Below are 17,796 nucleotides of genomic sequence, written 5' to 3'. Positions count from 1 at the left end.
AGAAGCGACCACATCGTAGTTATCAGCTGATCATTAATCTCTTTGTCCCGCCTTCCTCCCCTCACTCCTAACCTGTCGCAGCAGATGGCCCCGCCCCTCCCTGAGCCTGGTTCTGCCGGAGGTTTCTTCCTGTTAAAAGGGAGTTTTTCCTTCCCACTGTCACCAAAGTGCTTGCTCATAGGGGGTCATATGATTGTTGGGTTTTTCTCTGTATTATTGGAGGGTCTTTACTTTACAGTTGTCTTGAGGCAACTGTTGTTGTGATTATAAATAAAGATGTGAGTAACTCTGGTCACTCAAAGCTTATTCAAATGATGCATGTGACATAATTTCAGTTTCACAGAGGATTGTGGGTTTTTTTGGTAATTTGAACTCACTGTGGAACTGCCACAAGCTGCAGTTCCTCTCTTGTCCACTTGGGGCTGTCCCCATCAGTGAGTCTTACCGCATAGACTCCAATGTTGACTGGCAGGTGGATGGTGACACAGGCGGCTGCAGCTGCTAGCTGTCTGCTATTCTCCACCTCAGCCAACTGAAGTCCCTGAACTGGACCTGTGGACCATGTTTGTGCTGCTGGAACATTTTTAATGACATTATCTGACCAACTATACGGCTGTTGGGACGTTGTTGTACTAACAGACCTTTCTAGAAGTCTGAGCTCCAGTTTTGGTGCACGGGGAGACTCTAGGATGTTTATTAGCAGATGTCTGGGTGGTTGAGACTTTACAGGGAGCTTTGTGCTGCAGGTCAGTGCTTTCTGATGGGCTGCTTGTTGAGTTGTGATGGGGCGTCCAAATTCATCTGTAGTTGCACGCTGCCCTGTGTTGGTATTGTGTTATATGAGGCCAGCTGATCTCTGTTCAAAGCTTTTATCCTCTCACACTGACACAGAAGCAGACGGCTGCCTCGCTCTGTTCTCTGCAGGCTGATGTCTGAAGCATCACTCTGCACAGAAACCATCCGACTGAAGGTGTTTCCGGTGTCAAAATGTCCCATTTAAACTCATGTCCATATTTCATGCTGAGTGATGTCACAGCTCTGGTGTGAGGAGATTGGCTGCCACTAACGATTATGCATGAAACCTGATTATTAATGACTTAGTTTGCGATTGGATATTTATTTTAATACTGACGGAAAGTACTGATCTTTGTTACTGAGTTTCCTGCACGCTTGCTTCTGTGGCTGCAGACAGAGTGAAAGGTTACGTTGATGAGCTCCCTGCATAAATCTTTTGTGGCCCTTTCAGGGAAAAAAGCTCTAAAGAGCCACTTTGCACAGCAGACAGTTGGAGCCCAGCGAGGTGAGCAAAGTGGAACATTTAGCAGCTAAAGAGCCGCACGTTCACGACTCCGATGGGACGAAACTCGATGAGCTGATGCTGAATTTGTTTTGGAGTCAGATTTTGTTATTGAAGCTTTATGGCCTGTTGCAGATGTGCAGCAGCAGCAGCCACTGAAACTGTCAGATTCTCATCTGCAGAGCCAAAGTTCCCACATTCACACTTTGAAATGGCAGCAGCGTAAAATTACACGGAGCACTTGTACGTCAGAGCCTATTGTTTGGCACAGGGACAGCGTCACTCTGAGAGGTTAACACAGATTTGTGTTTTTTAATGACGTCGTGTTAAATCGGAACAATACGATCCTGCTGTGACGGCAGAAGTTCCGGATAATTATCCACTAAAGACGTTTCAATTACGGGATGTTTCCAGCTTTCGAGGAGGCGGCCGTTCATTAATATCGATCGGGGGTGCGTTCATCTTTCACGAACCGCAGGTGTAACTATTAGCTCGGCTGTAAGAGCAGCGTGTGTTTCATTCATAAAAGAGCGAGGTGGTCGCTGAGTTCTCAGTGATTCTTATTCGGCAGGCACTTGGTGAGGCTCCAGTTTCCAACAGCAACAGTGCACGGTTGTTGAAACGCAGGTCGAGCTGCGTTTAATGTGACAAACAACTTTTTCTTTCCACGCTAAAAACTCCATAAGTGTCCTTCTCTGCCTCAGCAAGCTCCCACCCTCTCCTGCTAATTATAATCTCTTTTAACAACCCCTGGGTGCAGAAAATTACCAAAGCCTTACCACACAAAATGAGTTTATAGCAATAATTCAATACCGAGCCCTTGAATGCTACAGAGCCGCTGCTGCGGGAATTAATCATTAAAGTCTGCGGGTGCTTCCACGCTGGGATTTGATCCCTGGCTGGCTGAGCTAATTCGGCACCGTTTGCTCGTAAGGCCTCGTCGTTTTATGAGCATATTAGTAAAGGTAATGGTGAGGTGGAGTGTGCCCTGGTAGTTGGGGACAGGGTGGGTGGGGAGCGATGCACGGGTAAAATAAAAACATGAAGGGGGTGTAGTAATAATAAGGAGAAGAGACCAAATTTGATTTCAGTCAGCGGCACAGAGCACATCTTCCTACTCTGCCCTGCCTCCCGCCCTCCGACACTAGACTGACTCCTAAACCTCTCTCCTCTACAGCTGGGTGTACTGGAGCTCCACTAAGTCGGGGCTCGCGTCTGCGGCTGGATCCTTAAAGTAGAGTGTGGCAGTGTCTTCCCCCCGCTGGCCCGTCCGCCGGGCCCTGTGCTCGGTCACCTCTTTGGGCTGCTCCTGGCGGCAGTGGTTGCTGTTCCACCAAGCCTCCAGCCCAGCCACCAGGCAGGCCAGCAGCAGGCCCGCGGCCAAGATGCAGAAGATGCCGGCGAAGCTGTGCAGCTTGAGGGAGCGGCCATCGGGGTGGGCGCTGGCGTGGCTGCTGAGGTCGCAGCGGCCGGCGCGGGGCCACCACTTCTGCTTCATGATGTCCAGGTCGCCTTTCTCCTGCAGCTCCAAGATCCTGGAAGAAGAGACGAGAGCAGCAGGTGAGACGCAGAGAACACCAATTAATCCTTCTTACCCGAAGGCAACAAGAACAGTCTGCGACCCTCGGGCGGGACGTCGCGCTCGCTGCTATGTCACACAGTCTTACTGCGGCGTCTCCTCTGCACACAGTCGCAGTCGCTCTGCAGCGCCTAATAAATCCCAGCCTACCGTGAGAACGCACCTCAACGTCTTACTTTGTCCAGCTCAGATAAATACAAGCGATTCTCCTGATTCTCCAGCTTTTATTTACATGAAGTGTGAGATGTGCCGAAGCAAAAGGTGTCCGCTTAACACCGATTTCCTGCTTTCCAAAGACAAATACATCCAAACACACGTTTGTGGACGAAAATGTGTTTCTTTTTGTCTTTGCTGGCAAACAAACTACAAAGAAATAAAAGCTGGTGTTGACATTTCCAACCCGTTCTAGCTTCCTTCATGCTGTTAGATCTCCCGCTGCTGATGCACGGCGTCTGAAAACAGAACGACACAGGAGCGAGCGACCCACCGACACGTGTGCACCGATCACGCCTGCTCCTTACAACAAGAACATACAGTCAGGATCCAAAGTTTACGATCACCTGAAAAATGGCAACAATCACATTTTGCATGGTTGGATCTTAACGAGGTTCCAAGTAGAGCTTCAACCTGCGACAAGAAGAAACCGACAATGTTCAAAAAAGGAAACTTTTTTTGCCTTTGCCATCAGAACGTGGTGACGGTGTGACTACCTGACAGAAAATGACAATAAATCCACATTTTTGGCCTTTAAGCACGTTCAGCCTGTTTCAGTTTAAGTGTTGCTCTCAATAAATCGCAGGCTCAAAAAAACCTCCCATTTCTTCTTGTTGCATGTTGAAGCTCGACTCTGAGCTTTGTTAAGATCCAACCATGCAAAATATGAGTTTTGGCCATTTTTCAGGTGGTCTTAAGCTTTTTTTTATCAGGGCTGTATTAGTAACGTTACACTTTGCACTGATAACAAAGAAAGTGTAGAAGGTACAACAGTTCAGACTGAGTCAAAGCAACAAAGAAGAAATAACAGGACAGAGGGAAAGTGCACAGACTGAGCTTTAAGGATGCTGTAAAGGAAGCACAGCCTCTGAAGGGGACGCCCCCCGTCAGCCACTGTCAAACAAAACTAAATATAACAAATGTAATCACATTCATCTCTTTCACTTTGTCAGGTGCGCTTTCATAAGATGTAACTGTCTAAGCATCAGTGTGTGTTTTTAAATCCTCCCCTCTCGTTACGGTCGGAGCCTGTCGATGCTCTCGGCTGTTCTCGGTATCCCATCGTCCTTCATCTCCGTTCGACCTCGCGCCCTCTTTACTCAGGAACACGTCCTGTTTCTGAAGTCATGGGAAAACTGGCCTGCAGGCCTGTGAACTGCTGTACAAGACTCCGCAGGCTCTGAATAGACACATTTTCAGCTGAGAGAAGCATCGATTTTTTTCCCATTAAGATCTGATGAAGTAGATCTGATCTGCAGAGGCAGTTTTTACACTTGGAACAAATTAAAGCTGATGATTCAAAACTAGAAAAAGCATCACAGCGAGCAGCTGCGCGTCCGCGTGGCCCAGTTTACCTCGCGACATCAACCTACGACGTGAAGAAGAACAGACAGTTCGGAGAAGGCCGAGACTTTCTCGCTCTAATTATTTAAATTTGCCAAAAAATCCCACAATAGGCCCGCGATGTACCACAGTACGGAGCGATGTACCACAGTACGGAGCGATGTACCTCGGCTCATCACGGCTGTAATTTTGTCATTGCCCGGGGGGTCATTATGGGCCATTACACCACGTGTTACACGGTGCTAATCAATGTTATAGACGAGGGGAGGCGTTCCAAGATTCAGACTTTTCCATGAAATGAGATTGTGAACCATCGAATTCAACGCGACGGGGATTTCGCCGTCGTTGAAAAATAATCACGGCGCATCAATCGTAAGCTTCTGCACTGAGCTCCTTTCCCCCGCTGAGGCTGAATGCAGGTGATGATTTGTGGCTTCATCCTTTCAGCACAGCAGCTGGATTTATTTGTTGTTCCGCCCACGATGACTCAACAGTTTGAAACCAACCAAAGAGCAGAGAAAAAGGTCTTTGACGTGACCGCCGTCGTAGGGATCATGTGACAGTGGGGAGATAATATTTCATCTCCTGCTGAACGTCCAAAGAGCCTCTAAGTTTAATGGTAGTTTTATTTTAATGGAGAGACAGAATATCAACCAAGAGTCCAGAAAAATGTGTTACGTAAAAGTTATAACCTGATGCGTATGTGACGGAGCGACCCACAGATTAGCCGAGTGCTCACGTGAGTTACAGTCAATCAGTTGGAAACACTCCTGATATTGTCTCGTCGTTTATGAAGCACGACAGAATCGCTTTCTTCCAACGTCCAACGAGCTGTTAAAGGACGTCAGGGAGAAGATGCAGACCTGCACAAGGCTGGAATAAACTACAAGACCATCAGCAGGAAGCCTGGTGAGAAGGTGACAGCTGTTGGGGTCAGACGCTCTGGGTCTGGAGTAGGGCTGCCAGGATTAGTCGACTATCAGAATCGTCGACGGCTGATTTAATAGTCGACGTGTCGTTTGAAGCTTTGTAAGATCGCAAAAGACGCAGGAATAATAGCAGGATTTAAGAGTGTAATAACGGACTGAAACAGAAGATGGCAGCACTGCATGTACAAGGATGCCAGCTGCCGTTAAACCCCGAAGAAGAAGAAGCTGTGTCCCAGAATTCATAGCGCGTCCCAGCTCAGTTTCCAACAATGGCGGCAGCTAGTTAGTTTTAATATTACTCTTATTATTCTTTCTGGGTCACAAAATAAACGTTTAACATATTTTCAGGTAAGAATGTAGCTGTGTAAACCTCAAATATCTGCTCAGTTTCCAACAATGGCGGCAGCTAGTTAGTTTTAATGTTACTCTTATTATTCTTTCTGGGTCACAAAATAAACGTTTAACATATTTTCATGGAGAATGTAGCTGTGTAAACCTCAAATATCTGCTCAGTTTATCAGGACACCACATATTTTCAAAAGCGCTCCGACGTTTTCGGAGGCGTCTGTTACCCACTAGCTCGATAGCTAGCCGGGGGCTAGGCTAACTAGAGCCGTGAGAACACCGGACTCCCGGCAAATCGTTTTCAAACCCACCGCCGTCTTTCGCTACTCAGGTTAAACATGATATATGAGTCACTTAGATAACTTAAAAATGTTGTTGTTTGGCTTTTTTCAGTATTTTATTTGTTCCTGAGTAAATCGGTTTGGCTGAGATTAAAGTTATAGTTTTTACACAGCTGAATAAACGTCAAGCAGACAGCTGATTATCAGAAGTGTGAGATGCTGGAGAATTTACTCCGGTGTCCTGTTATATTTTAGATAGCAAGGAGTTTATTAAACTTCACCGAAACAATCTGCAAATTTCACCTTAAAAGCTTAAAGCTGTAAGCTAATGATATATAAGAGCAGATGCTGCTGGTGCAATAAGCTGTAGTTTTACGTCCAATGGATGATGATCTGATTAGTCGACTAATCGCAAAAATAATCAGTGCGTAGTCGACTATCAAAATAATCATTTGTGGCAGCGCTAGTCTGGAGCTCCGTTCGAGATCTCAGTTCATGGGATCACGAGAGAAGTTTTGGATCAGAATAAATCTACATGGTAGGAGCTTGATTGAACACACTGCACCTTTCTGTTAGGGGTACAGGACACCACATTGAGGGGACGTAGGGTAAAATCTCAGAGAAGAATCTCCTTCTCTCAGCCAGAACACTGAAGTGGCGTGGTGTATGGATCCTCCATCATGACAATGACCCAAACAAAGCACATTAAGATACGGAGTGGTCTCGCCAGTCCCCAGACCTCAGACTGTGCATGGGGCCGAAGCTTCAAGGGTTCAGAGTTTTTCTACAGCAAAATATGTTTTTCCTGAGTCTTTGGTTGAGATCTGCGCTAAAATAAATGTAACTCAGCAGAGACTGTTCATTTCTTTGAGAGAGACGGGATCAAATCAGCATTTATCCAACATAAAGCGCCCCGACTGTCGTTGTGATTCGATGCGGCTGAAAATAAATCATTTATTCTTCAAACTCTGATTTAGCTGAATATCGTTGCCCAGTCAGTGGAGAGGCCGACTTCTGTGACAGGAAGATGTCCAGCCTTCCTCCTCTCACGCCCAACCGGTCGCTGCAGATGGCTTCCCCTTCCCTGAGCCTACTTCCTGTTAAACAGGAGTTTTTCTGTCCCACTGACGCCAAAGCGCTCGCTCACAGGAGGCAGTTTGATTGTTGGGCCGTTGTCTGTATTGTTGTTGGGTCCTTAACCTCACAACATAAAGGGTCTTGAGGTGACTCTTGCTGCATTTTGGCGTTGGATGAATAAATCTGATGAAAAGTTCATATTAATGAGTTTCTCAGCATTTTGCGTGGAAATAAGAGCGCCAGCGTATCCCAGCAACCAGGAGCACGGATCCTCTGGAAACCTGGAACATGTGGCTGGGTACGTGAACGTGTTCACATGGCTACGCGTCCTGTACAAAGACCTGGTGGCAGTTTCAGCCAGCAGGCCTGGTGCTGTTGTTCATTTATGTAGTTAATTAAGCAACTCTGCCATGACCACAGAAGTCCAAACCACTTTCAGCTACAGTACAATCAGAGCCCAATTTGCTATATTTAATCTGCTCAGCTCAGCGTGAACATGCTGAAGGTCAGAGCGCCGGCGTTTCCATCTGTACCCCCCCGAAACAGCCCGAGGACAAAATAGTTTCACAGCACAAATGAGCAGCAGAAGCAACAAAGTCTGCAAAGGTTATTAATGGCAGGATTATCACATGAGGTAATACAGCAGTTATGGGACGAGGTATTAAAATGATGGTTGGAAATGTGGAGATAATGGTTTTTGTGCTGAACAATAGCTCTGCTCTCAATTTAACACCCGAGCACATTATTCCTACACGTCCCCGAGCGCCGTGCTGCCGGGGCGCCTCGGGCTGTCGGATGCTTGCTGAGCCGGGCGGGAAGGAGCGTTTTGTCTCCGTTCGGGGCGCAAATTAATCCCTAAATAAACACCTTTAATTAAGGAGGAGGTGCGAGGAACAGAGGGAGGAGGAGTAAAAGGTGACGCCATGATGGAGAAGCTGGAAACACAAGAGGAACAAAAGCAGGACGACAATCATGCAAATCCAGCTCCTTTCACAGACTCGCGCCTCAGATCTCCTGCAGACTGAGGCCAGAGGAGGTGATGAGGCCCAATCAAAACCTACTTTAACTCTTTTTGATGCTCGTTGAGGATTGAATACGAGCATCGGCATCGCTCTCATATCCCAGAGTAAAATATTAAAACACTGCTAAACCCTGAAGTTTAAGAGTGACGACGCGGGTTTGCTGCAGGTCTGCAGACACACATCAACTGAACTGTCCGAAGCTTCACAGCTGATGGTTGGTGTCAGTGGATACTCCAGGTTGTGGTAGCCTCAGTAAGCTGTACAGTAAGCTGATGCACAGCGAGTCGCCTCGTTGTGGAAGCAGGTCTGAAATAGGATGGACACCGCTCAGGTCAGAAAGGAGAAGCGAGGGTACGCCCTCCAGGAGTCGTCCAAGGGGAAAGAGCTAGCCGAGAGAACTCGGTGGATGGACGCATGAGGATGTGACTGAGAGGATTCATCCTCTGTGAAATCATGAGTGGAACTTGAGCTGCTGGGTACGATCATTTTCCATCCGCAGATTCCTCTCCTGAAACATTTGGACTTCCTAGATTTGCTCTAATCTGGTCATCGTTGTGTTTTATGGTAAAGTCAGAAAAATGTTAACATGAAGTTACTGACTTCTCCCCATCCAACACAGACCTCTGCTGCTGTCAGACTGAGGAGGTGTTGTGTGGTACCTCCATTACTGCGAGAGGCTCTCTGCATGTAACTGTGGGGGGGAGACACATGCTGGCTATCACCCCCAAACATCTTGTTAAGCTTTAATACAGGACGGTTATCCGCAGGCAGAGGAGGAAATCCCATCCATGCGCACTTCGATCCGGCTTACTGAGACTCACAGTAAAGCAGCTGCTAGAAAATGTGCGGCGGTCAGAATCACGTGGCTCTTTAAGCATTTCTGCTCAAAGGAAAAACATTAAAAACAAACGTGCACAAACGAGTTTTTCCCTGCTGCTCCTTCGCCCATCAAACATTGTTGTAACTGGACATCAGCTTTCTCTTGGAGCAGCTTCCTGCTGAGGGTCACCTCTCAGCCGGTTCTTACAATGACCCGAGGCAGATTAAACTTGGATTCATCTGATTTACTATTGAACTGTGCAGGTGTTCCCTGGATTTCAATGGCTGTGCTGTGTTATCCTGTCCTGTGGTCGCTCTTCGGTGACAAAGCGGACAGTCTCAAAGCTTTAAAGAGAAACGGGATTAGCCCGCTGCGTGAACACGACCTGAGAGGATGAGGAAGCAGAGAGCAAAGGATGAAGAAGACAAGATAGGAGGAGGCATAGTTGACATTTCATGGAGTCGGGCCCCGGGCGGCCCTCCCACGCTGCCTCTAACGCAGCCTGAAGAAGCCATTTCCCCTTTTCTGTGGTGATGAAGCACTCGCAGCACAGCGGTGCTGCTGCTAATGCTTTGTGTTAAAATCTCTATTAACGCTCACAGCGGCTGTTTGTGGCTTCCTGTTTGTCGCAGGATTACACAGAGAGTCACGGCTGCTCCCAAACTTCACGCGGTCGGTTCAGACGCTTTCAGAGCGGCTCCTCGGACTCCAGCTGCTTTCATTCCCCACGCCAAATCACAGAGCGTGCACACCTGGGAGGCAGACGAGAGGTTTCATTGAAGTCAGCTGGCGGTTGGACCTAACTCAGATTCTTTAATATGAATTAAGTCGTTCCCTGTGACACTCCCGGGTCCGTGACAGTTGGAGGGGAAACGTCTAACGGTTTGAATTCACCACCTGTCCGGCTGGCCTGTCCACTTTCATTTGCCGGTTAAATAAAGTTAAGAAAAGTCTGGAAGAAACCATTGTGAGCTCTGCTGTGCTTTGTGCTGCTACTGATCTCATACTTGACCCACCAGATGTGCTGGTGCTCACAGCACGGATAATGTGGTTCGAGTTAGCAGTGGATGTTAACAAAGAGCCAAAACCAAAGTTAAAGGAATGTGTTTAAATCCGAGTGCAGCATCGAGCCCGTTAAACTCCTGGGATATTGATCCGGTCAGTTAAGGAGCATGAGGTGATACCTGGACCTTCCAGAGTTTCCACAGGTAGTCCAACTCCTCCAGGGTGGCACATCGAGGTTTGCTGTGTCTCCCAGGACCGTCTCCAGAGCCTGGAGGAGACTCCAGGAGACGGCCAGTTACTGTAGGAGAGCTGAACAGGGCCCACCAAGAGGACCGGGCTCTGCTCCTCTGTGCCGGAGCAGAGGAGGGATGGGCTCTTCTAATGCGTGCGAGCTGCAAACCTCCAGCAGGCCAGTGCAGAACGCTGAGATGTGGAACGCTGTACACGCTGTGGATAATATTACCATCACTGCAACTCGATGACTGTTTACCTGAATCTGGAGGCCGCCGTCAGACACTGACTCAGGCTAACAGGCTACAAACAGCTGTCAGCTTCCAGGATCCACTGACGTCTGTGCGCATTCAAGGATTTTCACACAGTGTAAAACCACACGTCTCATACAGCAGGGTCAAAGGGCATCTTGTGCATAAGGTTAGACACGACCACTCTGGAGTGAGGCTCTCGCACAGCGGGGAAAGGGCTTTGACCGCATTCGCACACACTCAGTGCTGCAGGGGAGGCGGAGCTTATTTGTGCTATAAAAACTTCAGATTGTTTCCTGAGTCGCGACCAATCATCCCTCACCGTCGACCTGGTTTTGTCTCAGCCTCTGTTTCACGTTTGGAGACAGCTTCAAGGATAAATCTCGTCGTAGGTTTTATTAAAATTCTGGACCTGCAGACTCAGCGGCAGACGGGTGTTTTCTGTCCACCTGCTCCACTTTTACCTCAGTATTAACGACCTGTTTCCTGGAAGGACGTATGAAGCTCTCAAACCCCACGAAAACTAGCTTCCTGTGTTTGGCGGCCACTTTGTCGACGTGGGTCGCCTCTTACATCAGCTTCCTTCCTCTTCGTTCTCGGAGCCGATCGATACGAGACGGATGAGAAAGTTTTGAGTTTTCGGGCGCTCGGTGTTAATTTCATGATGTAATAATGTGGAGATTTACTAAATGATCTACGAGGTGTTTAAACTCGCTCTGGGATCAATTTGCGTTTGGGGCTCTCGGCCTCGCTCGTTTCATCTGGAGGGAAGATTGAATTTCCTCAAAATTCGCAGCCCGTGTTGAGACATCTGCCTCGCAAAATCGAGTGAGTAATTAGCACGCGGCCTTCTGTTTACACATAATAATCCCATTTGCTTCACAACGCTGCCCTTAATACGGGCTCGTTTCATGTGAGCTTAAATGACTTTAGCGCCGAGCGCGGTTATTGATTTAATGGCGAGCAAAGTCTGCCTGCAGGAGGTGTTCCTCACCTCGCGCTGCAGCACTTCTCCAACTTTCAAACACCTGCACTCCTCCGTGAAGTTTCAGATTAGTCGGCGTGACACCGATTCATCCTCCAGTCAAAGTGTCGCCTCGTTAGCGTACGTTTAAAAGCAGCCTGCCGTAATTGGCTCAGACGGCGCCGCTGTGAGGACTCTTCACTCACATCGGAGGATTTACAGGAAGATAATGAAGCCTTAATGTCAGCAAAGGGGATCAAACTCCTGACAAAAGCCTCCAGCCTTCATCATTTGCACATATTCAACTCTGTATATTTTATATATTTTATTATTATTATTATTATTATTATTTATTTATTTTTTTAATTTTTTTTTTTAACTATTTAATTTGTAAAAATGTGCATACACACACACACACACACACACGTAGGAAAATATTTAGTATACACATCCAGAAATGCATACACTATTATATATTGTACATATATTTATTAGTTTCAGGTTGGCCATTCTTGTATTTTGCTCGTTTGTGTTGTTGTGTTTGCACATCTCTGTTGCTTGTGGGGCTCGCACACAAGAATTTCACTCGCATGTGCTGTGCCAGTGTGCCTGCACATGTGATGTGACAATAAAAGTGATTTGATTTGATTTGATTTAACTCCTCCTCAGGCTCACATTCGCTGCACAAAACACAAGCTTTTATTCAAAGCGCTGCCGCGCAGTCGCGCCTCCGACTGTCGTTTAAGGCTCAAACTCAGAGCGACGCCATCGCGCCCCGGCGATCGTGTTTACAGCCTCCGTGGAAACAGAAACCTCATCGGAAAGCGAGAGAGCCCGTGTTTTCAGCACGTACGCGTTATCTGCTTTATGAACCCATATCTATTTTAAATAAAGCTTCCTACACTGGCGGCGCTGAGCGTGGGCGCCGTGCACCTGGACCGATCAAACGTGGAGAAACTGCAGATGTAACATTTACATCACAGCAGCTCAGATCTGCACTTTTTTATTGAAACAAGCACAGAAAAATGTTTGAGCCTCCCGGGATGAGGTCGGATGGGTCAGACATCGGAGCGGGCGTTCACATTTCCACGTGATGCAGTGTGGACATCTGGACCAACGCCACGTGCTCTGCCCTCACGAACCTCTGTTTGTGCACCTCTTGATTTCTGTAATCCAACACCAATGGGGTGAGCATAATGTTCCCTAAAGTCAGTACACAAAGAGTGGTGTGTATTTGCACCAACAAACTGATGCATCCTCATAAACTTATAATTAATGTAATTAAACCTCCAGAGCAGGTTTGTTGTTTGTGGAAGCCGCCATGTTCCCCGCCATATTTGAATGCAGTGACTGGACTCCGCCTTCTGACTGATTGTGTGGCTGGAGACACACATGTGGAAGGAGAAGCTGGAGGCGTATCTAAACTCTGGTATTAAAGATATGAAGGAGACGCCACCGAGCATCCTCTTCCTCCTCATTTACTCCCGATATTGTCACATGTGACGCTCACATGTCACATGTCCGGACAGCTGGCAACAACAACAGCTGGTTATAGGCTAACATCAATCCAGCTGACGTTAGGCTCACGTTATCACAATGTCAGCAGACCCATCAGATCATTCGCTCCCACCTGAACACGGGGAACACATTACTGCAGGAATTAGACCGCTCCACATCACAATGAAACACGTTTCAGTCGCTGTACAGCTGGACTGCACTCTGCACCTCCGACAGTCATTCACTGCGGCTCGGCCTGCTCGGGCAGATATTAGCCTGAACATCTTCTGTGAGCTGTTTTAACCCTTTAAAGCCCACCACAGAACCAAGTCTGCAGAGCTGATCTCTTTTACTTTTACCTGCTGTAGTGCCATCTTTGGGAGCATGTCAAGTTGTTATACGTCAATACAACAGCTATATCCCAAATTTTAATAACATGCATGCATTAAGTCCATAGTAATTACATAAATTGCACAAAAGTGCAATAAACTACAAAATACTTTTAGTTTTTTTACTTGTGAAGTTTCAGATGTTGTCCCTCAAAACTGTAAAGGCAAAAAAGTTGCACAAAATAGTTTGCAAGCACAGGAAATTTACAGGAAAAACAAAATAAATATTATTGTGCACGATTTGCACAAAAAACAGCATCAAAATAAACGATTTCCAGCAGTGCAGTTTGAGTTCTGAGTCTCCCAGAAACTACACAGAAAGGCACCAAGTCAGACACGACTCCAGTAAACAGCAGGAGACCTTTGAAAGGCCCTGTAGGGGAAAAACTACATGGAAAATGACATCACTTCCTGTCTTGGCAGGTAATAGCAGACATGTGATAGCTATGAACAGCTGATCGGATCTGCAACGCGTGTTTCTGGATTTAAATGGTTTTACACCATTAAAGGAACAAGCTGAGTGCACGTTCTGTAAGTCCAACTCCTCTGGTACGCACCTCCACCCGGACTCCTGCCACCTCCACCCTGACTCCACCCTGACTCCTGCCACCTCCACTCTGACTCCACGTGACTCCTACTACCTCCACCCTGACTCCTACCACCTCCACCCTGACTCCTGCCACCTCCACCCGGACTCCACCCTGACTCCTACCACCTCCACCCTGACTCCTGCCACCTCCACCCTGACTCCACCCTGACTCCTACTACCTCCACCCTGACTCCTACCACCTCCACCCTGACTCCTGCCACCTCCACCCGGACTCCACCCTGACTCCTACCACCTCCACCCTGACTCCTGCCACCTCCACCCTGACTCCACCCTGACTCCTACTACCTCCACCCTGACTCCTACCACCTCCACCCTGACTCCTACCACCTCCACCCTGACTCCACCCTGACTCCTGCCACCTCCACCCTGACTCCTACCACCTCCACCCTGACTCCTGCCACCTCCACCCTGACTCCACCCTGACTCCTACCACCTCCACCCTGACTCCTGCCACCTCCACCCTGACTCCACCCTGACTCCTACCACCTCCACCCTGACTCCTGCCACCTCCACCCTGACTCCACCCTGACTCCTGCCACCTCCACCCTGACTCCTGCCACCTCCACTCTGACTCCACGTGACTCCTACTACCTCCACCCTGACTCCTACCACCTCCACCCTGACTCCTGCCACCTCCACCCTGACTCCACTCTGACTCCTACCACCTCCATCCTGACTCCTGCCACCTCCACCCTGACTCCACCCTGACTCCACCCTGACTCCTGCCACCTCCACCCTGACTCCTGCCACCTCCACCCTGACTCCACCCTGACTCCTACCACCTCCACCCTGACTCCTGCCACCTCCACCCTGACTCCACCCTGACCCCACCCTGACTCCTGCCACCTCCAACCTGACTCCACCCTGACTCCTGCCACCTCCACCCTGACTCCACCCTGACTCCTACCACCTCCACCCTGACTCCTGCCACCTCCACCCTGACTCCTGCCACCTCCACCCTGACTCCTGCCACCTCCACCCTGACTCCACCCTGACTCCTGCCACCTCCACCCTGACTCCTGCCACCTCCACCCGGACTCCACCCTGACCCCACCCTGACTCCTGCCACCTCCACCCTGACTCCACCCTGACTCCTGCCACCTCCACCCTGACTCCACCCTGACCCCACCCTGACTCCTGCCACCTCCACCCTGACTCCACCCTGCCTCCTGCCACCTCCACCCTGACTCCTACCACCTCCACCCTGATTCCTGCCACCTCCACCCTGACTCCTGCCACCTCCATCCTGACTCCACCCTGACTCCTACCACCTCCACCCTGACTCCTGCCACCTCCACCCTGACTCCACCCTGACCCCACCCTGACTCCTGCCACCTCCACCCTGACTCCAACCTGACTCCTGCCACCTCCCCCCTGACTCCACCCTGACTCCTACCACCTCCACCCTGACTCCTGCCACCTCCACCCTGACTCCACCCTGACTCCTGCCACCTCCACCCTGACTCCACCCTGACTCCAGCCGACTCCACCCTGACTCCTGCCACCTCCACCCTGACTCCACCCTGACTCCTGCCACCTCCACCCTGACTCCACCCTGACCCCACCCTGACTCCTGCCACCTCCACCCTGACTCCACCCTGCCTCCTGCCACCTCCACCCTGACTCCTACCACCTCCACCCTGATTCCTGCCACCTCCACCCTGACTCCTGCCACCTCCATCCTGACTCCACCCTGACTCCTACCACCTCCACCCTGACTCCTGCCACCTCCACCCTGACTCCACCCTGACCCCACCCTGACTCCTGCCACCTCCACCCTGACTCCAACCTGACTCCTGCCACCTCCCCCCTGACTCCACCCTGACTCCTACCACCTCCACCCTGACTCCTGCCACCTCCACCCTGACTCCACCCTGACTCCTGCCACCTCCACCCTGACTCCACCCTGACTCCAGCCGACTCCACCCTGACTCCTGCCACCTCCACCCTGACTCCTGCCAGGTAAAGTTCAGCTTTACAGGTGCAGTTTGGGAATAAGGAGGTTTCCCTCCTCCGCAACACGAGCTCACTTACTTCTGTGAGAAGAGGTCTCTGTAGGGGCTGCCGTGCTGCATGGCGATGCCGTAGCCTTTACTGCTCATGCTGCTTCCCGACACGGTGACGGTGCAGTCGTCATCCGTCAGGGCCACGTACTCCAGCACCGCCATGTCCCAGAGGAAGGCGTAGGGACCCTTCTTTGCCTGCAGACACAGAGGAGGGGGGGGGACATGGTTATTTGATGGTTTCTTATTCGTCATCATCAGCGACTCTCAAATGCCTCCGCTGTTACTGGATTCAGACTTTTCTCCGGCGGCTTCATCCAGAGCAGAGCTAAACCTGAAGTCTGCAGCTGACCCGACACTGTGCACAAGAACACCGACCGTATTTACCCTCAGATCCTGATTCAGTTCCACAGTGACCGTGTCACGTGTGGAAATGCACGCGGCACCATGGGTATTTATTAACGTCGCTGTCGGCTGGTGTCACGACTGCACAGTCATAAATATTTGATAGTGCCTCAGATATCCACGCTTACAGACTTTTTCTTGGATATATTCTGTCTTGAATACATTTTTTATGTTTGCATTTGTTTTCTTCACTTTGAAATGTTGACACCGAAACAAATTAGCTTATAAATCCTGCAGTGTGATTTCCTCCCCTGCATGCATACATCTCTATAAATAACCTCGTGCAGCTGCAGCTGCGCTCTGTGAAAGTGTCTAAGTCTCTTTGTGATGCTAAATACCTGCAGGAGTGTTAGTCAGGCTGGTGTGCTCCTCCCGGCCGGGTGAGGAGATGACAGTAACACAGATACGGGAGCAGCAGCAGGTGGGGTGAAGTGGATGAGGTTGTCGGTGTTTTTTTCACTGTGTCAGCAGATCTGCTGCATCTGCCTCCTTCAACCTGTTCGCTGTAACTGAAAACTGTGCGCGCTCCTCTTTCTCAGATCCTCCCCGCTGTTACAAACTAATGACGACGTCACGTCTGTCTGATGATCTGCTGCGCGCAGGTGCTGCTGTTAGCTCCGTCCTCTTATTTAAAGAGAGCGGGGAGGGAGGGAGGGGCTTCTCTCTCTCTGAGGAGATGAGGATGTGCACCGTGCTACGCTAGGAGAGGACACAGGGACAGCAGAGGAGACATTCCTCTGAATCAAAGGAGGACGAATCAGGGCACCAAGCACAGACAGACCCCCGACCTGCTCTCACAACCCCGAGAAGAGCTCACAGCTCGTCTGCATTCAGCCAGCGGGACAGCGAATGCTGGGAAGTGACGTCAGGATTTATCTGAAGACTCTCATCCATCCATCAGTAACTTTTACAGGAAGGTTCAGTCTCCAGGCTGACTTACAGGAATCACGCTGCACAATGCATACAAAATATTCCAGGGTTTATTTTTCCAGCCTGATAATCCTGCAGAGGCCAGAAACTTACAAAGCTTACTGCTTCGTCTTAGCCAATCCCTGCACGCCCTCCCGACCCCGCCCTCTCACCGAGCTGTGGCGAAAGCAGGGCTGAGATTGGCCAGAAATAACACGATGTCACTGAGATCTGATGCATTTAAATGCAAATGAGAATTTCAAACTTGTGCCAAAAAGTCGACTTCCTCCTCGATCGCTCTCGTAGTTTAAACATCAGAGCCTAGAGCTGTTTCTTCAGTTAGGCTGAGGTGCTCATGACATGTTCGTCCCCAACGTCCCAAAATATACACGAGTTACTGAAAACATGTATTTAAACATAATATTTCAGATTAATCAGTCTTTTACTATTCTCGGTTTTAGTCAGAGTTCGTCCCGTCGACACTCCAGGTGTTTCTAGTTGTTATTCGGAGCCCGACTCATCGAACGATTCTTCCTCGTCAGACACGGTTTTCTGATTTGTACAAAGATACCTGCAGTACAAAGCTTTCGCTCTACGGTGTGAACAACATGAAGAATTTGAACGT

General features: G+C 49.4%; 1 protein-coding gene across 2 annotated transcripts in view; it reads right to left on the bottom strand.

The window, feature by feature from the left end:
- Positions 1-17,796, bottom strand: part of LOC147324091 (glutamate receptor ionotropic, delta-1-like) — a 599,369-nt gene that overhangs the window by 7,113 nt on the left and 574,460 nt on the right. For both annotated transcript variants that reach the window (XM_086304561.1, XM_086304562.1), the window contains exons 15-16: positions 15,889-16,055; positions 2,592-2,832 (exon numbers count right to left, since the gene is read on the bottom strand). In XM_086304561.1, the coding sequence (XP_086160687.1) occupies positions 2,592-2,832; positions 15,889-16,055 (408 nt within the window). The remainder of the gene's footprint in view (positions 1-2,591; positions 2,833-15,888; positions 16,056-17,796) is intronic.

The sequence above is a fragment of the Aulonocara sp. 'chitande type north' Nkhata Bay genome, linkage group LG8, assembly GCF_057382095.1.
Source record: "Aulonocara sp. 'chitande type north' Nkhata Bay isolate Kocher_YH1m ecotype deep benthic linkage group LG8, A_spYH_male_GT1.1, whole genome shotgun sequence".
Classification (NCBI taxonomy): Eukaryota; Metazoa; Chordata; class Actinopteri; order Cichliformes; family Cichlidae; genus Aulonocara; species Aulonocara sp. 'chitande type north' Nkhata Bay.
The sequence above is the reverse complement of the archived record's forward strand: the minus strand, read 5'-3'. Positions and strand labels throughout refer to the sequence as shown.